Source organism: Sphaeramia orbicularis, chromosome 21, assembly GCF_902148855.1.
Source record: "Sphaeramia orbicularis chromosome 21, fSphaOr1.1, whole genome shotgun sequence".
NCBI lineage: Eukaryota > Metazoa > Chordata > Actinopteri > Kurtiformes > Apogonidae > Sphaeramia > Sphaeramia orbicularis.
The window spans coordinates 23589190-23616803 of record NC_043977.1 but is presented as its reverse complement, the minus strand read 5'-3'; the positions used below and the strand labels follow the sequence as shown (position 1 = coordinate 23616803).

General features: G+C 37.0%; 3 protein-coding genes across 3 annotated transcripts in view; 2 read left to right on the top strand and 1 right to left on the bottom strand.

The window, feature by feature from the left end:
- The window catches only part of osbpl6 (oxysterol binding protein-like 6), a 49404-nt gene extending 45815 nt beyond the window's left edge, over nucleotides 1-3589 (bottom strand). The window contains 1 exon segment of the mRNA XM_030125614.1: nucleotides 3313-3589. The gene's annotated coding sequence lies outside the window, so the exon portion shown is untranslated.
- A 3928-nt stretch (nucleotides 3590-7517) lies between these two features.
- On the top strand, nucleotides 7518-8629 carry LOC115412937 (cytochrome c-b-like). The gene is given in 4 exon segments (XM_030125619.1): nucleotides 7518-7530; nucleotides 7533-7688; nucleotides 7788-7904; nucleotides 7907-8629. Coding segments are annotated over 4 exon segments (312 nt in total). The 3' UTR covers nucleotides 7933-8629.
- Nucleotides 8630-9574: 945 nt separating this feature from the next.
- Nucleotides 9575-27614, top strand: part of pde11a (phosphodiesterase 11a) — a 43869-nt gene continuing 25829 nt past the window's right edge. Inside the window, 10 exon segments of the mRNA XM_030124693.1 lie at nucleotides 9575-10348; nucleotides 10350-10733; nucleotides 11359-11517; nucleotides 19352-19441; nucleotides 20088-20228; nucleotides 20403-20467; nucleotides 24197-24329; nucleotides 25170-25245; nucleotides 27152-27219; nucleotides 27312-27404. Of these exon segments, the coding sequence (XP_029980553.1) occupies nucleotides 9944-10348; nucleotides 10350-10733; nucleotides 11359-11517; nucleotides 19352-19441; nucleotides 20088-20228; nucleotides 20403-20467; nucleotides 24197-24329; nucleotides 25170-25245; nucleotides 27152-27219; nucleotides 27312-27404 (1614 nt within the window). The 5' untranslated portion in view covers nucleotides 9575-9943.

Sequence of the window (27614 nt, the reverse complement as noted above, 5' to 3'; positions counted from 1 at the left end):
TCTGTCTACTTCATTTCATGCTCCAGAAAAGCTGCAGAATTAAATAAAGAGGGGGTTCCCTCCCAATCAGATAGATGATAAAACAGTGTGAAAGAGAACTGTTCTCTGACCAGAGCCATCAACTAATTACGTACAACTGGGTGAATGATTTTGCAAAAATCAAAGCCTCATGTCAAGACTCAGTTCATTAAGCAGGATTCTGGAGACTCTTTATTGAAACAAGTGAAGTAAAGACAACTTGGGATTGATTATAAATTGAAAACAAAGACCTTGTGTGTTGTGAGGAGCAGTTTACAGTTTAATCATTATTATTAAGACAGCAGGGATTAAAATGTTACTGTGTATAAAGGAATACTTCTCTGTTTTTGTTACCATACAGAGAATCTTTTGGATTCAGTCACTGAAACCGTAGAAGCATATAAATATTATATAAATAGTATATTTTTAGACCCTGTCCTGACCAGTAGTTAAGTAGACAGTCATTGCTGTTTCTTACAGTATGTATAAATTCAGTCTTTGAGAAAGCTTTAATAAACGTTAAAACACATTTATAACAAACTATCACACAGTTGTTAGCAGATAGAGTATGAGTATATTTTGATACCTTTATCAATGTATTGTGCACTACTTTTAAACTCATTCTGTGATATAAATACTGGTGTAAATTCTAGGTTTATTTAGTGTACATACACTTCATATTTGTGTAACTATTTCATTAATGTCTTTGATGCACATTTTCCAGGGTTTAAACAAATATAATACATTGACATTATCCATAATCAACAAAATAACCCTACATTCAGTTACCCTTCTTTAAAAAAAATAAAACCATGAGAGGCACGCTTGAGCAGGGTTGCATAATATCAACTGCCAGCTTCAGAGTCAGTCACCTACAATAATAACAATCTGCTTTATGGAAATGTCTTTGGATAACATGCTAAATTCCTACAGCCTCCTGGGAATTCCTGTAGCTGACAATGAGCTGCAACCCTAGTGATGGATGGAGAGAATGAAAAGTCAAATTTCACCTTTAGGAATCAATAAAGTATCATGAATAAAGCCATGACACTCATGTGTCTTGACATGGCTAAGAAGAGCAAGGTAAGAATTAGGTAGAGAGGGAGGGGGGGAGGGAGGGAGGGAGGAGAGAGAGAGAGAGAGAGGAGAGAGGAGAGACGAGAGAAGAGGAGAGAGAGAGAGAGATTCTGCAGTAATCCCACCATCTGTGTGCCTTGATCTGTGAGATGCACAAAGGATGAAGGAAATCAATTGAGTTTCCACAACCATAGCTAAGCCAAAAGTCCAGTGAGCCACTGAAGAAACCGGAACAAGACATCTGCTACATTCAACCAGCTGCTGTATGCATGCACAAATAAAAATTAATGTCTGTACTGGCATCATGCAAATATTAATGGCTCATCAAGACAGCATGATGTAAGTGTGGTCATAAGTGGGGTGAAAAAAACATTTATGTTTGCATTGTCACCACATACAAGCTACCACAATATCACATTATCGACCAGCACTCTACAGTGTACCAGGTTTGCTGATCTCCCCTCTCTGTTGCATAATTAAAGTGGGCCAACAAAACCAGACTCATGTCTCAAGATTATATTACAGGGTCTTTGAGGACAACTATAGTCTGAATTTACAACTGGCTAATAATGCCTATCGATCAGCAGAGCAATGTTTTGACCATTTACCAACAAGTACAATGGTAGGGTAAATTGATGTAGATCCTGTGTGACATGTGGAAGAAGGAAGCTGCACATGTCTTTTTTTAACATCATTACCCAGGCTGACAGAGCCATTCAATCCAGTGCTGCACACTTACATCAACTACAAGTAGAGCAATGTTTCACAGAGATATACTGAATACTAACACTCTTGTATTTTAATCAGATATGTGATCATTTAAAACTGTTATGCACTAAATCTTATAAGTACTTTTTAATCATGAATAGCATGAGGAAACCCTACATTTGTTAAGATGATAGTGTGTCTCTGACAAAGTTCATGAATAAATACTCATGTATTTAAGATGTTTTGAAAAATGTTGTTTCATTGTGTTTATGTTCAGCAAAGTAATTACAATATGTAGGAGTATTCATATTATTTGTACTGAGATAATAAGTTGACAGCTCTTGTACTATTTGTAAAGTAAATCAAGCAATACAGAAAAGGAATTAAACAAAACTGTGCTAATAATAGGCCATGAATAAGTGAGTAATGATGAGTAGTCACAGAGTAAAAACACCTCATATTAGTCAACCTACTGTTCTGAATATTTTGATTCTGAAATAAACATTGTGGTTATATAAACATAAGTAGGAGTAAATCAATGCCTTATTCCTGATTGTAAATATTACTCACATGTAGCATAAAAAATAACCCAAGTCTCATATTTTGAGCATTAAATTGCATTTTCCTTCTTCATGTCCCCTTTTCCCTTTAATGGTAAGGCACATAAGCTCTGCAAAGATTTCATCTAAATGGGACAGGGACACCTTCAGCAGGACTGTTCATCCTGCTGGGCCAAGAAATATATCGGAAAATCAATCATTACTGCTGATCAAAGCAGCATCTATTCAACAAAGCATGCCAGTGACAAACTACAAATGCACGGATGCTGTCCAGACCCCTCTGCTGTTCTTTAATTTATGTGATTTAAGGTTAACTGCAAAGTCACTGGCTGACCTTCAGTAGAAAAAGCAGCCAGAGTGGCATTGTAGAGCAAGAATTTAAGTGACAGAAGTTGGCTAACTTTCAATTACTTGCCACTTCATCACGGGGAAAATTATAAGTGAGTAATGCAAGATAATAAACTACTCATTATAAATACTCATGTGTAGGATAAATATTGTGGCATTTAGAAAATACATGAAGCACAATTAAAAGATGAAAATGTCAGTGACGCATTACATCACCAAAGTCAGTTGGAGTTGGCTGCTTGTTCTTTGAGCATCCATGTTTTAGGGGTCCGTGTGTATGACAATGTCCCTGGGATGTTGGGTCATTCATGTTATTGGAAAGACAGTCTGAAGATCATCTACACTCTGTAGCAGACCTTTAGCAGCTAGCTAAGTAAGCGGTAGCTAGGTGGTCATGTCTGACTGGTCCTTGGTGATTCACTCTGGATGCAAATACAAACGGAGATGCTGGGGTCTCAGGCTGAGGCTCAATGAACAGCGAAGCACCAGCTGCACACCGCACTTCAACACGGCTTTACCACTACAAGACAGTCTCTCTTACATCTAAATGAATGGCAGTGAGGTTGTCTTGAAGGAGAGAATAAAAAGCTTATTGTCTTACCCCAGATGCAGTGTAATGACCATGTCTTTACAGTTCTTGGCGCAGGAAACAATTGAGGGGGTCTCCCTTGACTGGACAGAGATTCCCAGCCTTTCAAAGACACACAGCTTCCATTAGTGTCCACATCGACAATATCTATTTGTTCTTATTAAATACTTGCCCTGCACAACGACTGGAACGTCATGGAAAGTCAAAAAAAGTGCTGTGTTTGCCCCTTTCCTTGAATGCGGGCTATGATGCTCAGCTCGGCTCAACTGCACTCTCCGGTCGCTCCTCCCTGCAGCAAGATTGGCTTTGAGCGGGAAGAAATCGCCGGAATGGATCAACAGCTGCGGACGCCGGGTGTTCACAAAACGGCATTGGAGTTACACCACCCCGGGATAAGACAAACTCAACTGAATCACTTTTGTTATCTCCATCACTGTGCTCTTAACCTCATTATATCACTGTTTAATAAAATCCCCCTGGTCAGAAAATGTAGCTAGCTTAGGTTATTAGCTGTCTTAACCCACTAATATTCACTTTTAAACCAACATGTGGATCTTTCATTAAAGTAAAAAATGGAACAAGGAAACGACTGCAGGCATATTTTGTGCCTGTACGCCCAGTGGTGTAGATATTAAGCATGGACATTTGACATTAGAGTCCTGACCGTTTTCCATACTGTCGATAAGTAATGAAAATCATATCGATTAGCCTAACTGGTACTTAGCTAGCTTAGCTGTATGTACTTATGCGGTTGCTCGGTAACAAAAAAAAAAAAAAAAAAAAAGTTTAGGGGTGCGACAAGTTAGGCAGTCTATCCAATACTAACTCATATGTGACGCCGACACCTAAATTAGGTGGCCTACCCCATGGATAGTGGAATATCACAAGAAAAATCAAGAAAATCAAGGAGCAATGTATGATAAGAGAGTGCGAGACTTTGGGTTTCCCTCTTCTCGCGATAAAACAGACAACAAACGTTAATCTATTATGGATTAACGAGGAAAATGAGAAAAATGAGATAAAAGTATTAATATAAAACAGCCCATGGAGTTCGATACACAGAAAGGTGAGCTTTTTGATGGAATAAAAATAGGTCACTCTATTTGCTGTTTTGTTTTGCGATTTTGATATCGGGTAAACTAATGCTAATTATTTTATGTGTTAGAAGATTAGCTAGTTTATTTGTTAGGCACAGGTTAATGACCCTGAAGTAAGAAACAGTCACTATCTGTTTTGTGCCTTTAAGTACAAACCGTACACATATAACAAGCTCATCTCAGTTTTTACACATTCTCTTCTTCTGTCCTAAATGTAAATCCCTATCTAAGCTGTTTTTACTTACCTTTTAGTCAACAGGGTGTTAAACATGCGGCCCGGGGGCCAAATCTAGCCCAATTTGTGAAATGCAAAAAATATACTGACGATATTAACAATCAGTGGTGTCAAATCCTTTTCATTCAGGTTCTACACACAGACATATACATATGCATACAGACCAATCAGATCTCAAGTGGGTCAGACCAGTAAAATGTATCATACTAACCTAGCCTATAATTGGCAACCACAAATTTTTCTCATTGTTTTAGTGTAAGAAAGTAAAGTTACATGAAAATGTTTACATTAACAAACTATCCTTTCACAAAAAACGTGAATACCAGAAATGTCTTAAGAGAAGTCAGTGCAATTTTACAGATATTCTGCCAATTAGTAAATGTTTTGTGTATTTGTAATTGTTATGTAAGTTGTAATGTACATGTGTAAATGATATGAATGAATGAATGAATGAATGAATGAATGAACGAATGTATTTATTATTGTGTCTTGCATAAGAACATGCCCAGCCCTTACATGGGCTTATAAGACACCAAAACTACAAATCAGAGATCAAATACCAGACAATAGGCACAATAGATATAACAAAACATTATACTGAGCTGTTTAATTGATATTTAAATGATAAACTGAGGCATAATATTGTTAAAATTTTCACAAGTTTTTCTTAAGACATTTCCAGTAGTCACATTATTCAGATTCTTAAGGAAACGTTGTAGATGTAGGCCCTAAACATTAGTCATAATGTAATTTACTTTTTTTTGCTGTTATTATTTTACGGTCTGGCCCACTTGAGATCATATTGAGGTGACTGTGACCCCTGACCTAAAATGAGTTTGACACCCTGTTTAGCCTATAGAGGGAGATATAGCCTACTTAGTACACCCACCAGTAGCAGCAACATAGTGCAGTCGAACATGAACTTTTCCATAGTTTCTCTAGTGTTTTTATTGTGCAAATTATTATTGCCCACAGATATCAAAGCCTCCAGACTTTACAGGAATCTGCTGCTCTTTTTGACTTCTTAAATGGGCAGGGTAAATTAACTAAGTGACTTGTGTGTTGGTTTGATGATTTTTAGTGTATGGTTTTCCATGACTGGCATTCTGGAACCAATCCTGGGGTGAAATGTGACACGAGTTGGCTTCTTTAACACAGTGGAGTTTATGGAGAATGCTCGTTGCCTAAAAGTAAAGCCTCAGATATAACCAGAGGTACCATAAATAAACCCCTCTCATCTGTCAGTGTCTGTCTCTAAAAGGAAGGTGTCACGTTCTGTGACTGACATACCCAGCATGAAGTTTGTTGAACTTTTGAGTATATTCCAATTTAAATTCTCCTTTGCCCCCAGAATTATTGTTAACAGTCTTTTTTTTAATATGTCATATGCTTCACATGCATGCTCTTAAGTGTAGAGACAAAGATGGTTGACACTGGCAGTGTGTGGAAAGGCAGACAACATGAAAATGTGTTTCATTTTAACATAAATTTTGTCTTAAAGCTAATTAAAAACATCCATGACCTCTATTCCAGGAGGAAGAATAATATATTGTTATCTAGTTGTAATAAGACACCCAAGATTTTATTAAGCTCTATAAAACAAGCAAAATGAATGTGTGTTGATGAAAATGCAGGTGAACATATACAGGATTTCTCTAGCATGAGGTTAATTTATGTAAAATCAAAGTGGATAGTTAAAACTAAGATCTATGTGAGCCTTTGATCATTTCTTATCTGTTCAAGCCATAGTGTTGCAGACAGATATGTAAATAATTGATCCAGAATTATGCTTGAGTATATGTCCACAAACTTAGTCCCCAAACTTAGGGGAAAATGCTAGCATATATGTATGTTATAATATTGTGACCTTGGAAAGTGAGAAAACATAATAAGTAAGAACAACCATAATAGTGTGGTTTTATTGAGCTTTTTTGATTGAATAAATTATGGGCGAAAGTGTTTCAGATCACCAAAACCTTAAATCATGTTTTTATCCGTTTGACTGCCATCTTTGTCATGTTAATTTAACTGTCATATTACCTGTAAGTATAATACAGTAAAGATCCGCATTAGATGTATTATCATACTAATGTTGTAAGAATGTTGCACTTTAAACCGATGTGTCATAACGGACAGTTTTATGTAAGTGTCGTAACGTGCCTGATGAACCGGTCAGCTGACCGATGACGTCACGTCAGAGTCACTTCACGGGAAGAAACCACGTTGGTGTTTAAAAAAGCCGGCACGAGGACAAAACCCGAAAAAGTTGAATCTTCTCAATTCGGTTGATCACATCTGTAAAAGGTAAGACTTTTGTTATCCAAAGATCAAGTTGTGTGTGTGTTGTTCTCGTTTTTTCGTGGTGATCTAACGATAAATGATTTGTATTACGAAACGTGGTTGTAACTTTCCTTCCGCTGGCGATTTCTGTTTCATGGGAATAGACTAGTTCAAACAGAAAGTTTCCAGTCATGCCTTTACTCTACTCATATTTTATCATATTTAACACTTAGTTACATGTTCAAGGCGCCTCGTTTGGGTTTTTTTTTTTACTACAAGGGCAGTTTTTTCACCCTTTTGTGTTGTGTAACTTGTGATTTTGTATAATAACCTACTGATAGATTTATAACCGGTGTGTTTTCATCTTATCAGTTAACACTGGTTCTAAATCGGTTTCCACTGTTCTCTGGAGGTCTAAAAACTTAAAAAATAGAGGTACTTATTAATTAGCAAGTTACATCACCACTTTGGCTTCTTGGATAGTGTTATTGCCAGTATCAATACCAAATCAAGGCTAATTTCTTTATAAACATAAGATATGTAGATATTTTGGTGATTATTAAAATATTAACCCTGTACATGTCTTCTTTTTCTTCATAGACAGTATGCCTGCAGACATTACAAAGGAAAGAAGGCATTCGTCCAGAAGTGTGCACAGTGCCATACTGTGGAAGAAGGTGGAAAGCATAAGGTTGGACCTAACCTTTGGGGTCTGTTTGGACGCAAAACAGGCCAGGCAGAAGGCTACTCCTATACTGATGCCAACAAAAGCAAAGGTAAAATAATCTACCTGTGTAGCTACAATACTGAAAATATCCAAGAAACCATGCTATATGCTTGAAACTATTTTTTCCACTGTTTCCCCCAAATTATAGGCATCACCTGGGATGACGACACCCTCATGATTTACTTGGAAAATCCAAAGAAGTACATTCCAGGAACAAAGATGATCTTCGCTGGTATTAAGAAGAAGAATGAACGAGCCGATCTGGTTGCTATCTGAAGTCAGCAACTTCATGAAGAACTCTTCATCAGCAAAAAAAACCCCAATGTAATCTCAATAAACCTCTCAGGCTTAGACTCATCTGTTCTTATCAAAATTATGCAGGATGGTAACGTTAGTGTTGGAATGATAAATTGCCATATTTATCACGCTGTACCTCTGTTTCTGATACGATCCTCATTATTAGATGAGTAAATTATATCCACTAGTTTTGACTGTCTTTTTCTACTTAACTTATTGAACAATATAATGTGTGTCAGAATGTACAGACTGAAAGCTGTGTGATATGTTTGCAACAATTGTCATCCTGTATTTTGTCTATTGTTTCTTGTTTTAATTACAGTCTTTTTCCAGATTGTGCCTTTTTTTTCTTTGACATACATCAACATTCTTTTATCAAGTATTTTTGAAGATAAAACAAGACACTAAACATCGTTCCTGTATTTGATTTTAGCATGTTCTGCTTAGTATGTTGTCCCTAACAGGTCGAACTGTGAGCCAATGTAGAATAGCATTTTAAAATTTGTCAGGTAAAGCAAAAGTAACAAATTTTGTCTAATTTGATCACAGATATGACTTTTGCTGTTGGTGATAGAACACATTTTTGGAAGACTGCATGACTTGATCCTTTTGTAATTAGTATTGTGAGAGCATATCATTGTAATGTTTTGAAGACGTTAGCATCTTCCATTAAATGGAGTTATGAACCTTAAATGTTAATCCTGCTTTGTTTTATTTAAGATTTTGGATGTTGTGTGACCTTTGCCACATTATAATTAGGTGTTACTTGCTGTTTGGTAGTCAGTTTTTTTAGTCCAAGTTTAATCTTTTACTCTTTTAAGTCAGCTCACTAAGATCAGATGATCAAATGAACATGGGAAAATGATTTGTTGAAGTTACCAGGAGATCACTGGCTACTGTACACCATTTTAGTCAGATCAAAGTGGAACGTCCTTTCCAAATTTTAGAGTATAGCGCCCTCTAGCGTTCGATTAGCACATCTGCACCCAGTCATTAATTATGTTGGATGAAGGAATTTCTTGCATCTTCCTCCTGCCTCTAAAATGTTACATAATTAAGTTAGTTATCTGTCACTGCAGATTTCACATTTTTCAGAGTTTGGAGGTTATGAAATATCTGCCCTATTTGCTGCAGGGCTATTTATTATGCTATTAAATATACATTTTTCTTCAGGCCTCAGTGTTTCCCTTTGACTACATTAGTCAATCACCAACACCATAACAGAAGCCTTGTCAGAATCCATCACGTCTGAGGCCGCTAGAGCATAATTTTATTTAAATATAAACAAAACATTGTGTAATAAGGGAGCTTTTTAATCTGCACTTTGTTATTTCTAAAAGTAGCCTAATAATAATAATACTAAGAATAACTGCATACACATTCTCACATGTCAGCATTTCCACCTGTTTATGCTGCATAGATCACAATGCGTATTTTATGCATATTTCGGTGGATTTACTGTAGTAACCATTTGAAGCATCATAATCATCCTCTTTTTCGTCTCTCTGAGGAGGGCACCCGGTTCAAACGGCCAGAAGGCTGAGTGCTGAAACAACCCTGAGATCCTGTCTGTGTGACGAAGAGCGCGTCAGCGGGACCGAGCCAACCACAGGCCGGCGTCATTTGCACACAAGAAGACCCATACGACAGTGATGCTCGGTAGTGTCTCTCTGTGAGATTCCCAGTGACTGTGACAGCCAACTCGAGGCTGGATGTGTGCTTCCACATTTGCTTTTTCTTCATCTTCTTTAATGTTCTTTTATCAGTCAACGGTGCGAGGATGCCTGTGGAGGAATATGTTGGTGCGTAAAGGGAGTCTCCATCCTCTTCACAGAGTGGGAACTGGAACTGGAGCCAGAGCTTGAAGGGTGTTCCCAGCATAATGCATCTTGGAAGTTGTGTTATTCAAATGATTATCTACTTTAATCCCCAGTAAAGCATCATAGATGATATTTCTCTGCGCGACTTCATGGATTTGGTTCACTGAGGACCATCTGAAAAAGAGACATGGCAGTGCCAAATATGGTGTTTTCTGACGTGGAAAGTTTTCTGGACTCGCATCCTGACTTATTTGAGGACTATTTGAACAGAAAGGGAAATTATAGCATGGTGGAGAAATGGCTCAAGAATCACCAGGCGAGTAAAAGTCCGGCGGCTGCCGCTCCCGCTGAGCCAAGAGAAGAGAAGAGCAACGCGTGTAAGGACAGCTGGGCCAGCAAATGTGACGGGCTGCAGAGGAGAGCCTCACAGAAGGAGCTCCGCAAAACTTTTGCCAGGTCCAAGGCCGTTAATGTCAACAGGACATACGATGAATATGTCAACTCCAGGGCCCAGGAGCCGCTGACGAGCATGAGGAGGAGAGCTCTGCTGAGGAAGGCGAGCTCTCTGCCCCCGACCACTGCGCACATCCTGGAGCGCACTGCTGGAGTCCAGAGTCAACATCCCCCAGTACCCGTCCACAGCCGTGGATTTTAAATATTACCTCAAAGAACACAACGAAAGAGAGTTTTTCCTGGAACTGGTCAAAGACATATCTAACGACTTGGATTTAACGAGTCTCAGCTATAAAATTCTGGTGTTTGTTTGTATTATGGTGGATGCAGACCGGTGCTCCTTGTTTTTAGTGGAGGGCACTGGAAACAAGAAGACACTAGTGTCCAAATTCTTTGATGTGCACGCAGGTACCACAGTTTTACCCTCAATGAATTCAGATGAAGTTCAAGTGCCGTGGGGGAAAGGAATCATTGGATATGTAGCTGAACACGGAGAGACAGTGAACATTCCTGACGCTTATCAGGTGCCTGCTTCTCTTAGTGCACGGAAGCGTGCATTTTGCATGAGTCACAGAGAGCGAGAGAAGGAGAGACAGGGTCACAGATCACACTGTTATGTCTTCAGTCACACTTAATTGTCCATTAATGAAAGGTTTCACAAAGCTAGATCCATGAAAACCAACAGTCAGCTGCTCAAAGCCTCCCCATGCCAGGGATGTAGAAACAGCATCACTTAGAAAAATAACAATGAACCCAATAAAGTGTTTCATTCCCACAGCTGTTACAGTTCCATAATGGATCTGTGATTAGGATGATTAGATGAAAGTAAGCATTTAAATGACACCAAATACTTCACAACTTTATAAAAGTGTATTTCTAACACCAACTACAGATGTAGAGTGTAATTCTAAAAGTTAGATGAGGTTATGGTTCAGGGCATCATTTCATAAACAAAACCTAAAACTATGTTAGAGTTTTGCTGTAGACTCTGTGATGATGTGATTTTTTTTTTTTTTTTTTGGTCAGCAGGGCTCTTGATAAGTTATACATTTTATTGCACTGTCATCGGAAAATAGAAGGGGATAGTGCATTTTTGCAATAAGGGCTTACATTGTGTTTTTGTTTTTGTACTTTCCCTGTGGATTGCAGGATCGTCGGTTCAGTGATGAAATTGACAAGCTGACAGGGTACAAAACCAAGTCACTTTTGTGCATGCCCATTCGCAACAGTGATGGAGAGATCATTGGAGTAGCTCAGGCCATCAACAAGACTTCAAGTGGAGAACTCTTCACTGAAGACGATGAAAAGGTAATTTCATTATTACGGTTATTTATGTGAAGACTACACACAGTAGTAGAATAGTCAACACAGCAGTATCTCAGTGTCACAGCTTTACACAGCTGATAATGTGGCTGGAGACTCAGCCTTGTTAATAATATCACATTCTGTAGTACAGTTCAATGGAAAGGACTGAAATGATTGTAAATGTGTGATTCATTGATGACATTCAGTGTTAGGCAACGTGCTGTGGTGCTGATGGTTCACATGCAAACAGGGCTATGGGGATGACATTTCATTACTTTATTGTTATCACACCCAAGAGTTTACACTACACCAGTGATGCTAAAAACAAGATGGAAAAAAGGGTAAGTTCGTTGTCCCTCTACTATTACTAAAAATAGCATATAGACATAGTAGTACACAGTGTATCATTGAACATTTCATTCATTCTTGGCTGTTTCTTTGTTTAAGGGGATCATTTCTGTGGTTTAACAATCAGACTGATCTACTTTTTAATTTTATTACTGAATCTACCAAGATGTGGGTTGCAATTGAGGGTTGTGATTTGAAATAGATTGTGTTTTGTTGTTCACAAGTTCTGAGTTCCAGAGTTTCCTCTTGATTCTTAATGAACATATTTGATTCGCATTTCTAATCCAAAAATTAAGTGGTTGTCTTTTTTTGTCTGGAATTAGTAACTTGGTGAAGAGTAGCTGAGATATCACAAATAGTCTGGCACAATAATCTGTTAACTCCAAGCTGTTATTTTTTCACTTTTGTGTTTGTGTGAGTTCAACAAATATGCTATTTAAAGAGCTTTAGAGTAGGTGGATTGTGTTACCTTTTGAAAATTTGACAAAATATCACACTGTTGCTCTGCATGTCTAAATTGGAACTCTATCATAAGCAAGTTACTTTAAGAGGCATTTATTACATAGTTTTGTGGATTTCTTGATTCTTATTAATCAGTGACATCATTCTACAGTCTGTTCTAAGTAGCCATCGACTAAGCAATAAAGTAGCCTACTAATAATTCAAATTTTATGCATTATTTGTATTTAAACTGAAATTGGAGCATACATTTTGTTTATTGCTGGAGTATATGGTCTAAAATGTTTTCAGATAAATTTACATCTGGGTAACATTCATAACTATCATGATAAAGTGGATAATTTTTTCTTTTGACTTTAAAAGCTGGATTTCAGTTCTGATGGTTATTTGTGGTTTATATTTATATGTATTTTTAAACAGTTATGAATCCAGTTACGAGTATTTTTTATAAAAGTAGAGGTCGAGCTTTGAACATAATTAAAATGATAACATGTTTGTTAAACATCTAAATGTGCAAAAAATTTGGTAAAACAATGACATATTGATACTTTTTTTACTTGACAGTGTATATAAAAGTGACCTCAAACACAAAAAAGCAACACTTTTCACAATTTACAATAATCTAATCTAATCTAATCTAATCTAATCTAATCTATACACCGCTCAGGCAAAAAGAAAGATGGCTGCCACCGATATTTAGTGGAGTGACTGATGTTTTTGCTGCTGTCACATGGTCTGATGTATCCAGATTTGAACCTGTTCTAAAGCAATGGGTACATTAAGGTGAGAAGAGATTTGGATGAACCGATTACCCATCATGCCTAGTGCCTACAGTACAAGCCTTTGGGGGCAGCGTTATGATCGGAGGTTGCTTCAGTTGGTCAGGTCTAGGTCTGGTTCAGCTGAACCTGAATATACTGAATAAGCGTAAGGGTTATTTTCATCTGCCCTGATGACACTGCGACCTTTCAGTGTAATTGGGCTTGTGAAAGAATGGTTTACACTGCACATGAGACATCATTTTCACACATGGATTGGCCACCACAGAGTCCAGATCTGAACCCTACTGAGAATCTTTGGAGTGAGATGGAGAAGACTTTATTCAGTGGTCTGACTCCCATCATCAGTACAAGATTTGGCTGAAAATGAATGCAGATCTGGATGGAAATTAATGTCATAAGATTTATTCAGACATTGTGTATCAAGTGTTGTATGGCACGAGCAATCCCATGGCAAATGCATCCTGTGATCAAAGCTATAGGTGGTGCATATAAGCTATTGTGTGTATGATTTTTTTTTTTTTTTTGCCCTTGCAGTGTATAATGACAATCACAGCAGCTGTTCTCCAAAGAAAGTTATCAATAATTATATCACAGTAGTTCTCATTTTATGGCCCTAGTTTAATATATGGTCATATATACTATGGATAATAGCATACTTTATACACAACACTATATTTGTGTTGTCTGATATATACAATACAAATACTCCATATGAATAAACTATGAAAATATAATATGTCAGAACAGTAGGTAGGGATATTATTTTTTTTATCCCTGATACAGATTCTCCTATTTTAAAAAAATAACTGTTCATTTAAATTTTATCTGCCATCAGAGAGGCATCAGAAACATGTGTGTAGTCTGTCAACACACTTCAATTGTTGAAGCAAAAAGGCAGTGACAAGCCAATACACTCACTCTCTTACCCCTCAAGGCTATAAAAGATAAAACATCTGAGCACAACGCGAGCTGTGCTTTTATTTTTGAATTAGATTTTAATGTAGTAAATGACTATTTTTCTTGTATAGCTTCTTTTCTCTTTTGGTGCTCTACCACTGTCAAAATTATATCTCTACACTCCATCTATTGTTTGTAATAGATGCAGATTATGAATTCTTTTTTCTTTCCCACATTTTCAGTATGTTTCACATTGCATTAACATCACACTAATGCTCAGGATGGCTACAGCTGAATTAGTAATGAAATGCAATGTTAGCATCAGAGAACACAGTAAGCTCCCTGCACAGCACAGCTGCAGCTCTGCTTTTATGGAAGACCTTGGAAAAAGAAAATGTATCACACTTTTCAAGCCATTAAATGATACTGCAATGGCAAATGTCATTAGCTAGCAATATTAGTGTAGCCTACCTTTATTAAAAACAAAGGCTGTTCAATACAGAGTGAAACCTTATAGGATGCTTAAACACATTATATAGCTGGCTTTAAATCCCACGCTGCCTTAATTGTGTTGTGTTGATATCCTGCAGGATTGGAATCCTTTGGGGAGCTTAGATAATGGTTCTACCCATGTATAATTGCATTGTCTCATTATCTTCTGAAGAAAAATATAGCTATTGACTTAATTTAACAGTATAAGCTCACCTCATCATGCAGTCTCTACATCCTGCATTATTCTATTGATTTAGCTTCCCTTTTTGTGCCAGTTTCATGGTATTTTACATGAGATGTATTATTCAGTAATTTTCTCTCAAACAAATGTATGTTATACCATGTAGGATCCATCTGCCAATATAGTTTAATGTCTGTGTGAGACGATTGTCAAATAGCATCCTCTCTTCACTGCTTTCTCCCTCTAGCTGCCAAACTCCTTGTCAAATTGGCTCGGAGCTATGCTGTAATAACCACTTTCACACAATTTCCCAATGTAAATCTACAATGAAAGAAGAGCGAACACAATTTCTGCTTGGAGCCACATGTTTTTAATACATTCTAGAAGGCTATCAGATCAAATCAGATTTACACAGTGCATCATACCAAACTGGTTCCCCACAAAGTTCTTCACATATCAGCAAAATGCCATGAGAATCCACTTGAATCTAGATAAAGAGAAAGGAGAAAAAGTGTACAACTATGAAGCCAACATCCATGTTGATGAGAATGTATAGTCTATGCTTGTTGGTATACAATTTTAACTTTTTTTTTAACAAACGTGAAGCTCAATAAAGGCAAACCTGGCTGCCAAGAATCACAAAGAGAGAGTAGATAGGAGAGGATGATGTGGTGATTAAGGGATTGACCTCTTTTGCAGGTTAAATGATTGAGGAGTCTTCAGCACTAGCTCTTTGTTTCTTTTTCTGTTTTATTCTTACATGTTCAAACATAACACCACAGTGTGAGTGTGAGCCAGTGTTTACAGTTTACAACTGTAAAAAGCACTTCAAGTGAGAAATAGAAGAGCCTCTATAAGTGTGCTTTGGGGGTTATTAAATGAGTATGATATCTCACACCACACAGAAAAATCAACCATGTAAACAACAGTTTTATGCTGATGTTGTTGATGCTCTCGCAAATGGATTCAGTTACAACCTCATATTTTAGGAAAGTGAGACCTATATTTACAATGGTGTCTAAACTGTCATGTTAGACAATGAATTTTAGAACTTGAGTGTCACAAATTATTGACACAAAAGAAATGCATAGTCTTTGTTACTTTGCTTTTGCCATGTATAAGCAATTATTCTAATTCCTTTGGATACAAAAAATATATTTCTCTGTAGGTTTTGTGTCTTCAAAAGTCACAGCCTCACATCACTTCATCTGATGACTAGTCCATTTTTACCTATTTGATCCATCATGATATTGCATTGATGTAACATCTACTTGTATCTGATGTATACACAAATTCAACTATGTGTGCACTATGTGAGGTCTGACATTAGGTTTATAAGTTGTCCTTTATGAGCTTAATTTAAAAGCAGCTAAAAAAACATCTAACATAATTGTGCTCATATTTTTATTTGTAAATCTTAAGGTCGTTAAAAATGAGAAATAGAGGAAAAACGATTACACATTTCCAGTTGATAAGTACTGTCTTGATTATTATGTAATGTTATATTCAAAAAAATATATTCATTGTTTTTATTGGTGTAATGAAATAGAAGTGGTTGACTTTGCAAAATTAGCTGAGGTGTAGATTCCTGTTGTATAAATATTTGATTTCACTTTCAAAGAAGCAATCATTACTAAGTGTATTTGCAAAACTGCTATGTGCACAAGCTGTGAAGAAGAAAGAAAATTGAGGGCAGGATTTTTTTTCCTTTTAAGAAATCTTAGAAAAATAAAAGCTTTGCCTTAACACACATGCATGATCTATGCATAAGCTTGTAGTTTTCATTCACACTGTAAATGAAGAAACCAAGTGTTTGGTTTGTAATTTCACTTACATTACCTTATATTAAATTCTACATGTAGGACGGGAAGTTGCTGAGGTTAAAGGAACTGACTGTGCCTAATGTTTTGGGCACTTAGTTTTATTATTAAACCACTCTTTACTGCTCAGTCCAAAGGCAAAAACATCTTGTTTGTAATGCAACCTTGTATAATGGCCTGCCTGACAGAATGTAATTAGAGAGCAGTGCTTTTGTTGGGTTTGCCTGCTAGGTCCACAGGCAGATCCATAGCCAGATCCCCAAAGTCCTGCTTGCTAATGAATCTGCTCCTGCTGGGGCTATTGATGGCCACTGCCTTTCAGGAAAATCTTCACCAGAGAATTCCATAGGACAGCTGAAATAGCATTATGCACTTTAAGCTTATTGCTTAGCATCATCTGTCTTCTAGCACTGAAAAAAATTATGTTCTTGATTATGTATAATGAAAGACACAAAGTTAATTCACTCATTAGCATGACAGAATGATATTTCATATCACATTATGATTAGAAATGTTTTTAATTTGGTGACTTAATTTGTACTTTGCATAATGCTAAACAGTGTCATAACAGTTATATCAGTGTGACATACCAGAACAGAGGAATGTTTGTTGATGGAGTGGATTGATTGGGTTTATGTGAATTAAAATGCACAAGTATGTTACAAAACTTCAACCCAGGCGTCCCAAACCAGTGTATAAACAGTGGAAAAATGTTGACGTTTTGGAAGAAATGTACAAATATGGAATAGAATGTTACTTGTGTACAGCTGGCAGGGTATACATAAATGTTTGCATTAAAGGGTAAATCCAATAAGTTTTAGATCATTTATTGACTTGCTGGAAAATAATTCATTGGCAGATTCTTCAGTGAACACTAAAATAATGCATAAAAATGATGTGTAGCTTATTTCCATTGTCATACTTAACCCTACACTTAAAACAGTGGTATACTTACACTTTCCCCTCCTCATAGCTCTCTTTTTAAGATATTCTTTAGAGGTTACCAAGGATTTTTGACCAGATTTATACTATGAATGACTGCATAATGCACTGCTTCGTTGTTTTGCTAATTGTTACTGACATACAGTATATATAGCACTTACTCCCTGCAAGAAATGAAACATATGCAGAGAAACTGCGGTACACTTTATTTGATTTTAAGGAGGAATTGTAGCAGGATTAATTAACCTTTCCAGGAATGTCATTTTTTTAGGCCCACAATTATCATGAACCCAGCAATTAGAGGCGTTAAGTTGTCAAGTGATTACATAATCAGCTTTTAAGAGCGCCGAACAATCTCAGGATGTATTATGCTGAAATATTAGTGTATTTTAAGTCATGTTTTTGTGTTTCTATCAAACAAAGATCCATCAACAGACAATATCACATGGCCCAGACCTCAGAATGTAAACCTGAGGACTTAAAAAAGATTCTTTCAGTTTTTCACAGGTACAAGCCTCACATGTGTGCAGTGTTACAGGTTTTGTTCCAGACTTGTTGTTTCATGGCTGATGAATGTGTGATACATTATGTTTCTTAAAAGCTGAGAGATATCCCTCTATCAGCAGCCACAGCTGAGTAACTTCCCATTCATACATTGTTGTAGAGTCCGTAGCCTCAGGTCAGACTGAAGGCTGGCAAATATTAGTGGGTTTGTTGTACTGATTGTGTTGTTTACACAGCAGCCAGATGCTAAAGATAGATAAACTAAACAAAGAGACAGAGTAAGGAAGCATACCAACTCAAATCTATTGATCGTATGTTACGGGACCTCGGTGTTTTTCAGATAATGGCATATTTTAAGGTAACTGAAATTGTATAGTGTCCATATAGATGCTTTTCCTCACAGCTGTTTTATTTGCATACAGTTGCAGCCTCTCCTGTTGCACTATAATGTGCTTACAAAGGTGTTTTATGAGTCACCATTGTTAGAAAAGACAGAAAAGTGGTTCAATTCCAGACTCAGATGTTAATTAGATTTCCCCAATGCACATTAACCATAGTCATCAGGCTACACCAAGTGATTACATTATTTATGTAAAGAAAATATGAGTGAAATAAGAAATTTACATTATCAGCCTGAGGCACAGCAAGTCAGACTATTCAGTCAAATGGTAAAATGTCAGTTGAATTGATTTATTTGTTCCAGCAAGTAATGATGCCATTGAAAGGCCATTTGTTTTTTATGAATTTTAAAGTTAAGCTGAAAATTTAACTGACACGATATTTTTTGTTATCTAACTTTTATCAATTACAACAATACAACCGCAGTAGAAAAAGATATTTTACTTCACTTACTCAGTGATAACATGGTGATAATGGGGAAATAGTTTGATATACTTGGGAAATACCAATAAAATCATAATTAGGTATTAACAGTGGGTATATATGGCTATGTGATGATTTCATTACCATGAAATGAAAAAGAAACAATGAGACAATTTGCACTCCTGACTGAAGTTATTAGCAAGAAATTACCACAACTCTTTCCAGGTTATGTCATTTTATGTTTAGTTTAATCTAATATTACAAAGAAGTGAAATCACATTAAACATAATTTGTACAGTAGTATATGGAGAAAAACAGTGAATATGAGAGTAAAATCCTTTATTAATTTACATTTAACCTGTTTTTGGTCTTTTAGCACCTTGCTTGTTACATAAATTCCAGTCAACATTAGCTAGAAATACTGCCTGTTAATAGCAGACTGTTATCTATTTACTTTGATTAATTACCTTGTTTTACTTAAAATGACTCCATTATTACCAAATAACTGAGCTGTAATGTAAAGTGCCTCTGAAAAGAGGTAAAGGCATCAGATTTATCAGATTTAAATAACGTCTTCTACATGTTCACAGGTGCTGCAGATGTACCTGCCTTTCTGTGGTATTGCGATCTCCAACGCCCAACTCTTTGCTGCTTCAAGGAAGGAGTATGACAGGAGTCGGGTAAGGGCTCAGGGGCCAACTGGGATAATAACACCCCCATCCTTAGGATCAGCACTACTCCCCCCCCGATGCTGACATTGAGGCTGAGTATTGATTAGCAACAGCCCACTTGCTGCCACTGCAGTAGGGATCACAGAGCAGCATGCACCAGGCCCCGCATGGACGCTTTCTCTGCATCTGTAGAGGGGGGGATGGGCCGCCATCGACATGGAGGCCTGGTTCATGATGTAAAGCTCCAAGGGAATGTTAGGAGATGCACTAATTCATATCATGCATTGATCAGTGATGGGAGAAACATAATGAGGACACGTCAGATCAGTGAATGGAGGCTAGAAATTAGGAGAGCTTCCTTTACACCATATGATTTTTATGTGCTTGTATATGAAATTGGATTGGCACTGCCTTAGATAAAAAGCCTAATTTAGTTTTACTGGGGGAATTACTCATGTAGTATCGTCCTGTTGGTTTATGGTGTAAGGATAATAATAATGCTTTAACAGCTGAGCAAGGCAAAACATCTTTATTTAAAGGGTCTTCACTAGTATGCCCTGACAGACTTTTTTAATAAATGGGATTTGCAGCAGTTTGTGGTTCATATTGAGGGGAATAATGCCAGTGATATCTTTTTTCTATTGCTGCTGTTCAGGCACTCTTAGAGGTAGTCAATGACCTGTTTGAAGAACAGACTGACCTGGAGAAGATTGTCAGGAAGATCATGCACCGTGCCCAGACATTACTAAAGTGCGAGCGCTGCTCTGTTCAGTTGCTGGAGGACATTGAGTCACCGGTACTGTTTTTCTCTCTGCTGTCCTGCTGTGTATGTGTCTATCTGTCTGTATATTTGTTCACGTGCATGTCTGTTCTCTCTGTCTTTTTGTGTTATCAGGAAATACTGTGTGCATACTGTGGAAATACTGTATTGAACTGTTGTGATTTTTTAAAAATCTTTCACATCTTTCAGGTGGTGAAGTTCACCAAGTCATTTGAGCTCCTGTCACCAAAGTGTAGTGCAGACACTGAAAGTAGGTATGTATAAAGCTGTGTTAGGTATCAGTTTTTCCACCACACTGGCCTGGATAAAGGGTTACACAACAGACAGTTAAATCAGAACCTACACATTGGGCCTAATTCACTGATACATGCAGAGAATTGTTCTTGCCTTATGTACCAAGTACCCCTGCTAAATGACTGTAGTGTTGATGACGTATGCACTGGCTTACCTCTGTGCATGTATGAGTGAAGCATTGTGTGGTATGTGGAATTAGCATATTGCCATGCACCCACTTATCTATATAAGAAAATATCTTTGCTCTAAGGTTTATCAGGGAGAAAGTGGTGAAGTTAACCTTTTGGTATTCAGGTGAGCATATTATGCACACTTTGCACTTTATGTTATAAAAGGTCATATTATTTTTTGCAATTTATATTAGGTCAAAATCCAAAACTTGTTCTTTTTTCATGAGTTTTAAAATTCTGTCCCAGCCATTATAATCAGCACATTGTAAACAATGGAAAATTACCACACTAGCACTCAAGTGAGTAAAAAATATGCCTTGACACATTTGACCAGTGAACATTTTAACTAGCACAAAAAATAACAATGCCTATTAACCAGTATTGCTGCTATTCTTTATCCCAGGCTGCAACAAAAAAGTATAGACATTTGTATGTATTATATTGAAAACAAAAAAGACTTTTGTGCATTTTTTGCATCAAAAATGTGGTTTGTTTACCTTACAAACATGGCATTTAAAGGGCTAAAAAAATTACAGTTATTGAGTATTTGGTATTTTTGTTTATTGCTCAAGTTGATGAAATGCAAAATTTAAAAAAAATTAAATCTTCAAAATATCTTCAAAGTAAATAAAAGTACAATAATTCCAATGTCAATACACTCCACTTCCAAAAGCACAAAGGAATCACTCACATAAAAAGAATATATTGTATTTGATATAGTTGAATAATTTAATTATGACAATAATTGATAAGGATGAGAGGTAATCAGTTATGAGTTGTTCATTTAGCTACAAAATGTGCGCTTACATTTATCAGCCAGGCCTTTATCACTTGTGGATGTGCATGGTCTAAATTTTTTTTGCCAAATACAAACAAATTCAGGCAACGAAGTATCAGTGAATCCTGTTTTTGAGCATGTAATTTTTGTATGCAGAATTTAATCACAGATTTGGGCCTGTGTTGTGTGTAAATGAAGCCCATAATGCTGAATTATGTTTAGAATGCTCATTTTCCTTGAGACTCATTAACACAACGGTGCCTTTTATTGTCTTTTTGGGGCTTGTTTTGTTTTCCTTGAAGGAACGCTGCAGACTGTGTTGAGATGATCGAGGCCAGCTTTGGCTTTCAGGCTGTGTTTTATCCATGTGAAGTGTGCAGTGCCAAATTTTACTCTAAATTTGCAACAGATCCAGCTCAGTAACATCTGACCTAATGAAAAAACATACCTGACTTTGACTTTCACTTTTTCCACTCATGCCAGTAGCCTTTTCACTAAACAGTCTTATTCTCACCTTTATTTGTGTTTGCACCACAGTACTTGTACATTTTGCACAGAGCCTTGTTGGTGTCTGAAATGGCTCCATCAAGGCCAAAAAATATAGAAATCATTAAAACTGTAAAATTGTGTATTGCTGTGGGAGTAATGTGCTGATTCTGAATAGAAGGCATACTGTAGGAGCCCTACTTAATTGGGTTTTGCTACTTCTCTCCTCTGCTAGGGATGGCTAAGTGAAGAAAGAGAGGCTTAATATTGTGTGGGATGTTTATGGATGAATACCAACGCTTAAAGGGAGACAAATTATACCCCATGTCCTGCACTTGCCATGACTGATATAGTCACTTTAAGACAGTAGCTATAACCAGTTATTCTGAAAAGATCACAAAACATAGTGAGAAGTCTGTAGTAAATACAGTCATAATTAATTCCTTTAGACTGGACACAGTCACTCTTGATATGTGTAGCATCACATACTGAATAAACTGACAAAAAGTGCAATACAATTTATTTTCCTCAAAGGAAATAGGGTAATTTTGATTTTGAGTTGATTGATTCAAACACCAAGTTTGAGATTTCAAGTAAAAAAGACAATGTAAAATTTCAATCCAAGCTGAAATGATAGAATTACAGTATTTGTGGGATGACACCAATCTTTCTAAAGGTTCACATCTGAATAACAAGGCCTGCTGTGCAAGATTTATGTGTGTAATTAAGTGAATAAATTTGGTGTCAAAAGGCGAGCAAACTGTAGGATTTCTAATGTGCCTCAGAATCCCCAGCCGCCCCCATGGGGAGGATAATGTTGAGCTAGTGTACAGTTCTGCTAGTGTGTCTGTGGCAACTAAATGACCGACATGAGACAGAGAATAAAGAGAAAAACAGAGAAGGAAAGAAAAAGGAGGTAAGGCACCATGCCTTTTCACCTATGAGGTTTATTCCCTGTTACACAATGGGCTTCACATCCACATACAACCATTTCACTGGATCAAAGCGATTCAGAAGATCTGACACCGGTGTCTGTCCTTATTCTAATCTTGAAAGACAAAACGTACCACACTGAACATTTACCTTGTTGCATATGATATAGAAAAAAAAGTCAGTGACAACCTACTGCAATAAATATGAATGAGAAGTTTGAGCAGGGATGCAGGTGTTTCTGTGGCAGAGTGTGGGGGCGTGTGGCAATGAAGAAGACAGTCACACAATTAATTTTTCATTACTTTATAGGCTGCAGAAGAAGCTCACTGAAATCTAGAGTATGAAAGTTCATTAAATGCTATTCAACATAAAAGACTGTCCACAAGGAGACAGAAACTTGGAATTTTACAATGTCATAGTTACAGTATAAAGAGAATACGGCCTTTTTTACTGGAATATACTTAGCGCCATTAAAAACGCACGGTCCAAACATGGGGTGTAATTTCCAGAACATGATTTGCTCAGGTGCTTATTTTGTATATGTTGCTCACGAGATGAATAACACAGTTAACAACTGTATTTTTTAATTTCTGACACATGCGATGTCGGCGTTTGGACTAATCCCTTAATGTCGAACATTGAGTCAAATCTCTTGTACAGAGTCACACTTAAATGGTAACTTTAGCTGTGGTCAATAGCCTATATAAAGGCAGCAAAGAAAACGCCAATATGTTTTTGCCAGCTCAAAATGCAACGACTTACAATATAACAGAGAGAATGTGCCATTGGTATGTTACGAGCAGGTCTGAGCCATGGTGAAGTTGCTCGCCGTTCGCGCTGCCATCGCAGTACAATCAGTCGCCTGAGTGATCAGATCATGAGACTTAGTTCCATGCGTCATCGCTGCACTGCTGGTTTGGAAGCCAGAGGTGAACACACCCGATATTAAATGGTGACACTTTCAGTTTCTAAGTACCTGTATTCAGTGCACTGAATAAACGTGTTAAGTTGATCACAATTTTTTCCACAATTCATTCTCTAATGACCAGTGCTTCCTTCTTTATTATGAAGGTAACTCCAAAACAATTAATTTAATATATCTCCAAATATACATATTATTCTGACCAGTGCATTTTTATTGGCGCTAAGTATATAATCCATATGTTCTTTTTTTTTATTTTTTTATTTTCCTGATAACAGTTACCACCTAAAGGAGTGGACTGAGGAGACATATTTTCCAGTCAAGCCTCTCCTGAGAAAAAACACATTTCACAAGTCTGCTGTTTCTTTTCTCAAATTCTCCTCTTGTTTTCTGACCCTAGTTTCAAAGACAGTATGGAGAAATCATCATACTCAGACTGGCTCATTAACAACAGCATTGCAGAGCTGGTGGCGTCCACAGGCCTGCCCGTGAACATTAGTGATGCCTATCAGGATCCTCGCTTTGATGCTGAGGTAACCACTCAATCGCACACCTTTCACAAAGGACATCACTGGGATTTTATCCAGAGAAATGATCGCAGCTAACAATAAAAAAAACAACCAGTAAATGGTAAATAAAATACAATGTGCCTCTGCCAACTGAGATCCTTAGTAATGAGGAAATACTGCTTGGCGTTGAAGACTTTTACCCAATTTTCATTTCATCTGAGTGGTTTGGAGGCCCAGGCGTTGTAAACCTTTCACACTTTAATATCACAGTCACTGGGAAATGATTTTAAGATGACTAACCTTGTCTTCAGTTGATGAGCTCATATCAACATGTTTGCATAGCAACACACATTTCAATAAATTAAACTGTGATCTTCAACGAATGCCATTTGGTTGTAATGACTCACGCAGGACTTAAATTAGTAAAGCTGATGAGGTCTGTTACACATAGAAGTCCAATTTCACCATCACATTCTAACCTTTTCTATTAGCACCTCATGATGGTGATACAGTACTGCTATGAATTAGAACAGAGTGCTACATTTAAGAATAAGTAACCTGCAAGACTAAGACTCAAGCTGGCATTAGAATATATTCGTTTTTGAGTGTTTACCATCCAGTCTTATTTAATTAGATTAGATGAGACTTTATTGATCCCACAACAGGGAAATTCAATGGTTAAGGCAGTAACAAAAATAAACTGCAAGAAAAAGTGTGCATGCATAAAGATAATGCAATAAGCAATACAAAATATACATATATACAACAGATGCAATCCTGAAAATGCAATGTATTTCAGAGTACAATGCAGTGCTCTGTCTTTGCAAATGGCTGATACTTAATTTACATTTCCTTTCTTTTTAGGCCGACCAGTTCTCAGACTTTCACATCCGCTCTGTGCTTTGTGTTCCCATATGGAACAGCAACCACCAAATTATTGGTAAGTTGAAGACAGCTTGCTTTTCCTTTGAAATAAATAGATTTGGTTACTTAAATATTTAAATAGATATATAAAAATGCAAAATGTAATTACTTTGACCACACTGATAGAAAGAGATTAAGGTTAGAGTGAAGTGATACACTACATGGTCAAACATATGTTGACATCTGAATTCAGTTTTAGTTTAAGTACTGCATGGTACTTTTTTCCCCCTCATCTGGCTCTAGGGAATTGCTCCCATTCAGGCATGACTGCACAAACATTGACATATTGGAGCCATAACATTTGATTGGTGTTGTTTCATGGACAATGAAGATTAAGTTATTTAAGGTGCCAATTTGGAACCTTTAACTGTTTAATAATCTGCATATGTGTCTTTGTTTACAAGGATGTAAACAAGAGAGGAGAAGATCTTTTTGAAAGTCGCCATTGAAGATATTTTTGGTATTCATGATCAAACAAACATCGAACAATTAAACTGAAATGAAAGATCACTGCTATTGCTTTTTTGTAGTGAGATGGAAATATCCTCCAGAACACAACAAGACCATCCAGAGTGTGATCCCAGAAGTGTGGATTAGGTTAGGGAAAGGGTAAACTCTAAGGAGCTCAATCATTGGGCTTCATTAACATAATAGCAGCAGGAGGCACCTAAGTGTATCATAGAAAAAGGATTTATTTTCTTAAAGCATGTAATATAACCCAAGACACAAATAACTGGGTGTCACATGGCATAACTGCGCTGTTTTAACATAGGTTTTGAATTTCTCTTTGCTGCATTGTAGACACCAGGGGAGAGGGGAGGGGAATTTGCACTTGCGTGTGATTACATCCATAGTGCACCTTCACTCTACACTTGCAAGTGGAGTTCCCTTTTTCTGGCTGTGTGCTTTGTGTTTGTGATCAGCCCCGGGCAAACAACACACTGACACACTGATAAATCATTGATCCCTCGTCTGGTTTTAGTGCTGGATATTGCAGGGAGGAGCAATGATAGCTGCTTCACTCGGTCGACTGAGATCTGACACAGGGAGTCATGTGTTTTATCTGAGACTATAGTGATCTGTGCATTTTCTGCAGATGGTTGAGACCTCTTGTCATGTCCGTGCATACTTACTTTTTTTTTTGCGTAGGTGTAAGTGCATTTAGTGGGGAGGGGATGGAGACGATCAAGAGGAAAAGAAAGAGTGAGGGGGTAAAATGCAGTGTGTGTGGGTGGCACACTGAGGACCTGAGGTGAAAAACCATTATACAAACAAAGCAACAGGAGATGAAATTCTCACGTCAAGGATACCTTCAATTAGAAATGAATGGCCTTGTATCAGCAGCTGAGGTTACATCCAGCTCTTTCAAACCTACAACCACAAGAAAATATATTTGTGACGATAATGGCATCTTATGCATTAATTCTAAAATAGTAGATGCTTTTTTTTAAATAGGAGTTTGCCATCAAAATTTGACCATGTAATGCACTGTGTGAATACTTGATAGAATAATCTCTCTGTGACAGTAAAAACCACCACCAGTTAAAGGTTTTATGTTTTATCGGTGAAGCTTTTTTGTATATATAATAGATGCTGAGAGAAGATACAACAGGAAACACTGCCAACACTAATGTCATTCAATAACTGGATTAGCATTAACTGAATAACAATGTGCATCTGTTTTGTAGAACCATATATCATTAAAAATAGAATTTCTCTGTTGATTTATGTGGGTTATACTGCTATTATAAAATTTCTCAGTAAGTATTTTATTGTGACGTGTATCTGCTTAACTGATGTCTTTAATGATACTGGTCTGTGACACAGGTTGCATTGTTTTGACCCCCTTCTTGACCTGATGATTGCTTTCACTAGTCCTGTCAGTAGCTTCATTATGTAGGTAAACTGACTTTGTGTAACAGGTGTCGCCCAAGTGTTGAACAGACTCGACGGTAAACCGTTTGATGATGCAGACCAGCGTCTCTTTGAGGTATTACTGTTTTTTTTTGGAATGGTTTCTACACACATACTTATTGAAAAATGTTAGAATTTTTTATTTCTGTGTTTTACTTCTTATTTCAGGCATTTGTGATCTTTTGTGGACTGGGTATTAATAACACCATAATGTACGACCAGGTGAAGAAGTCCTGGGCCAAGCAGTCTGTGGCTTTGGATGTAAGAACACAAAATCTCATTAATTTCATTATTATTAATATTTTGTTGTTACCTGAGATGCTGTTTATTGTTTCATTGCTATTATATTCAAGTATTTGAATGAGACCTCTACATCAGTTTAGTCCCACATAATAAGTTTAATGAATGAAAAACATATAACGCCCTCTGTGTTTTGATCACTAAATCTGTAAATATACTCCCATGTGTAAA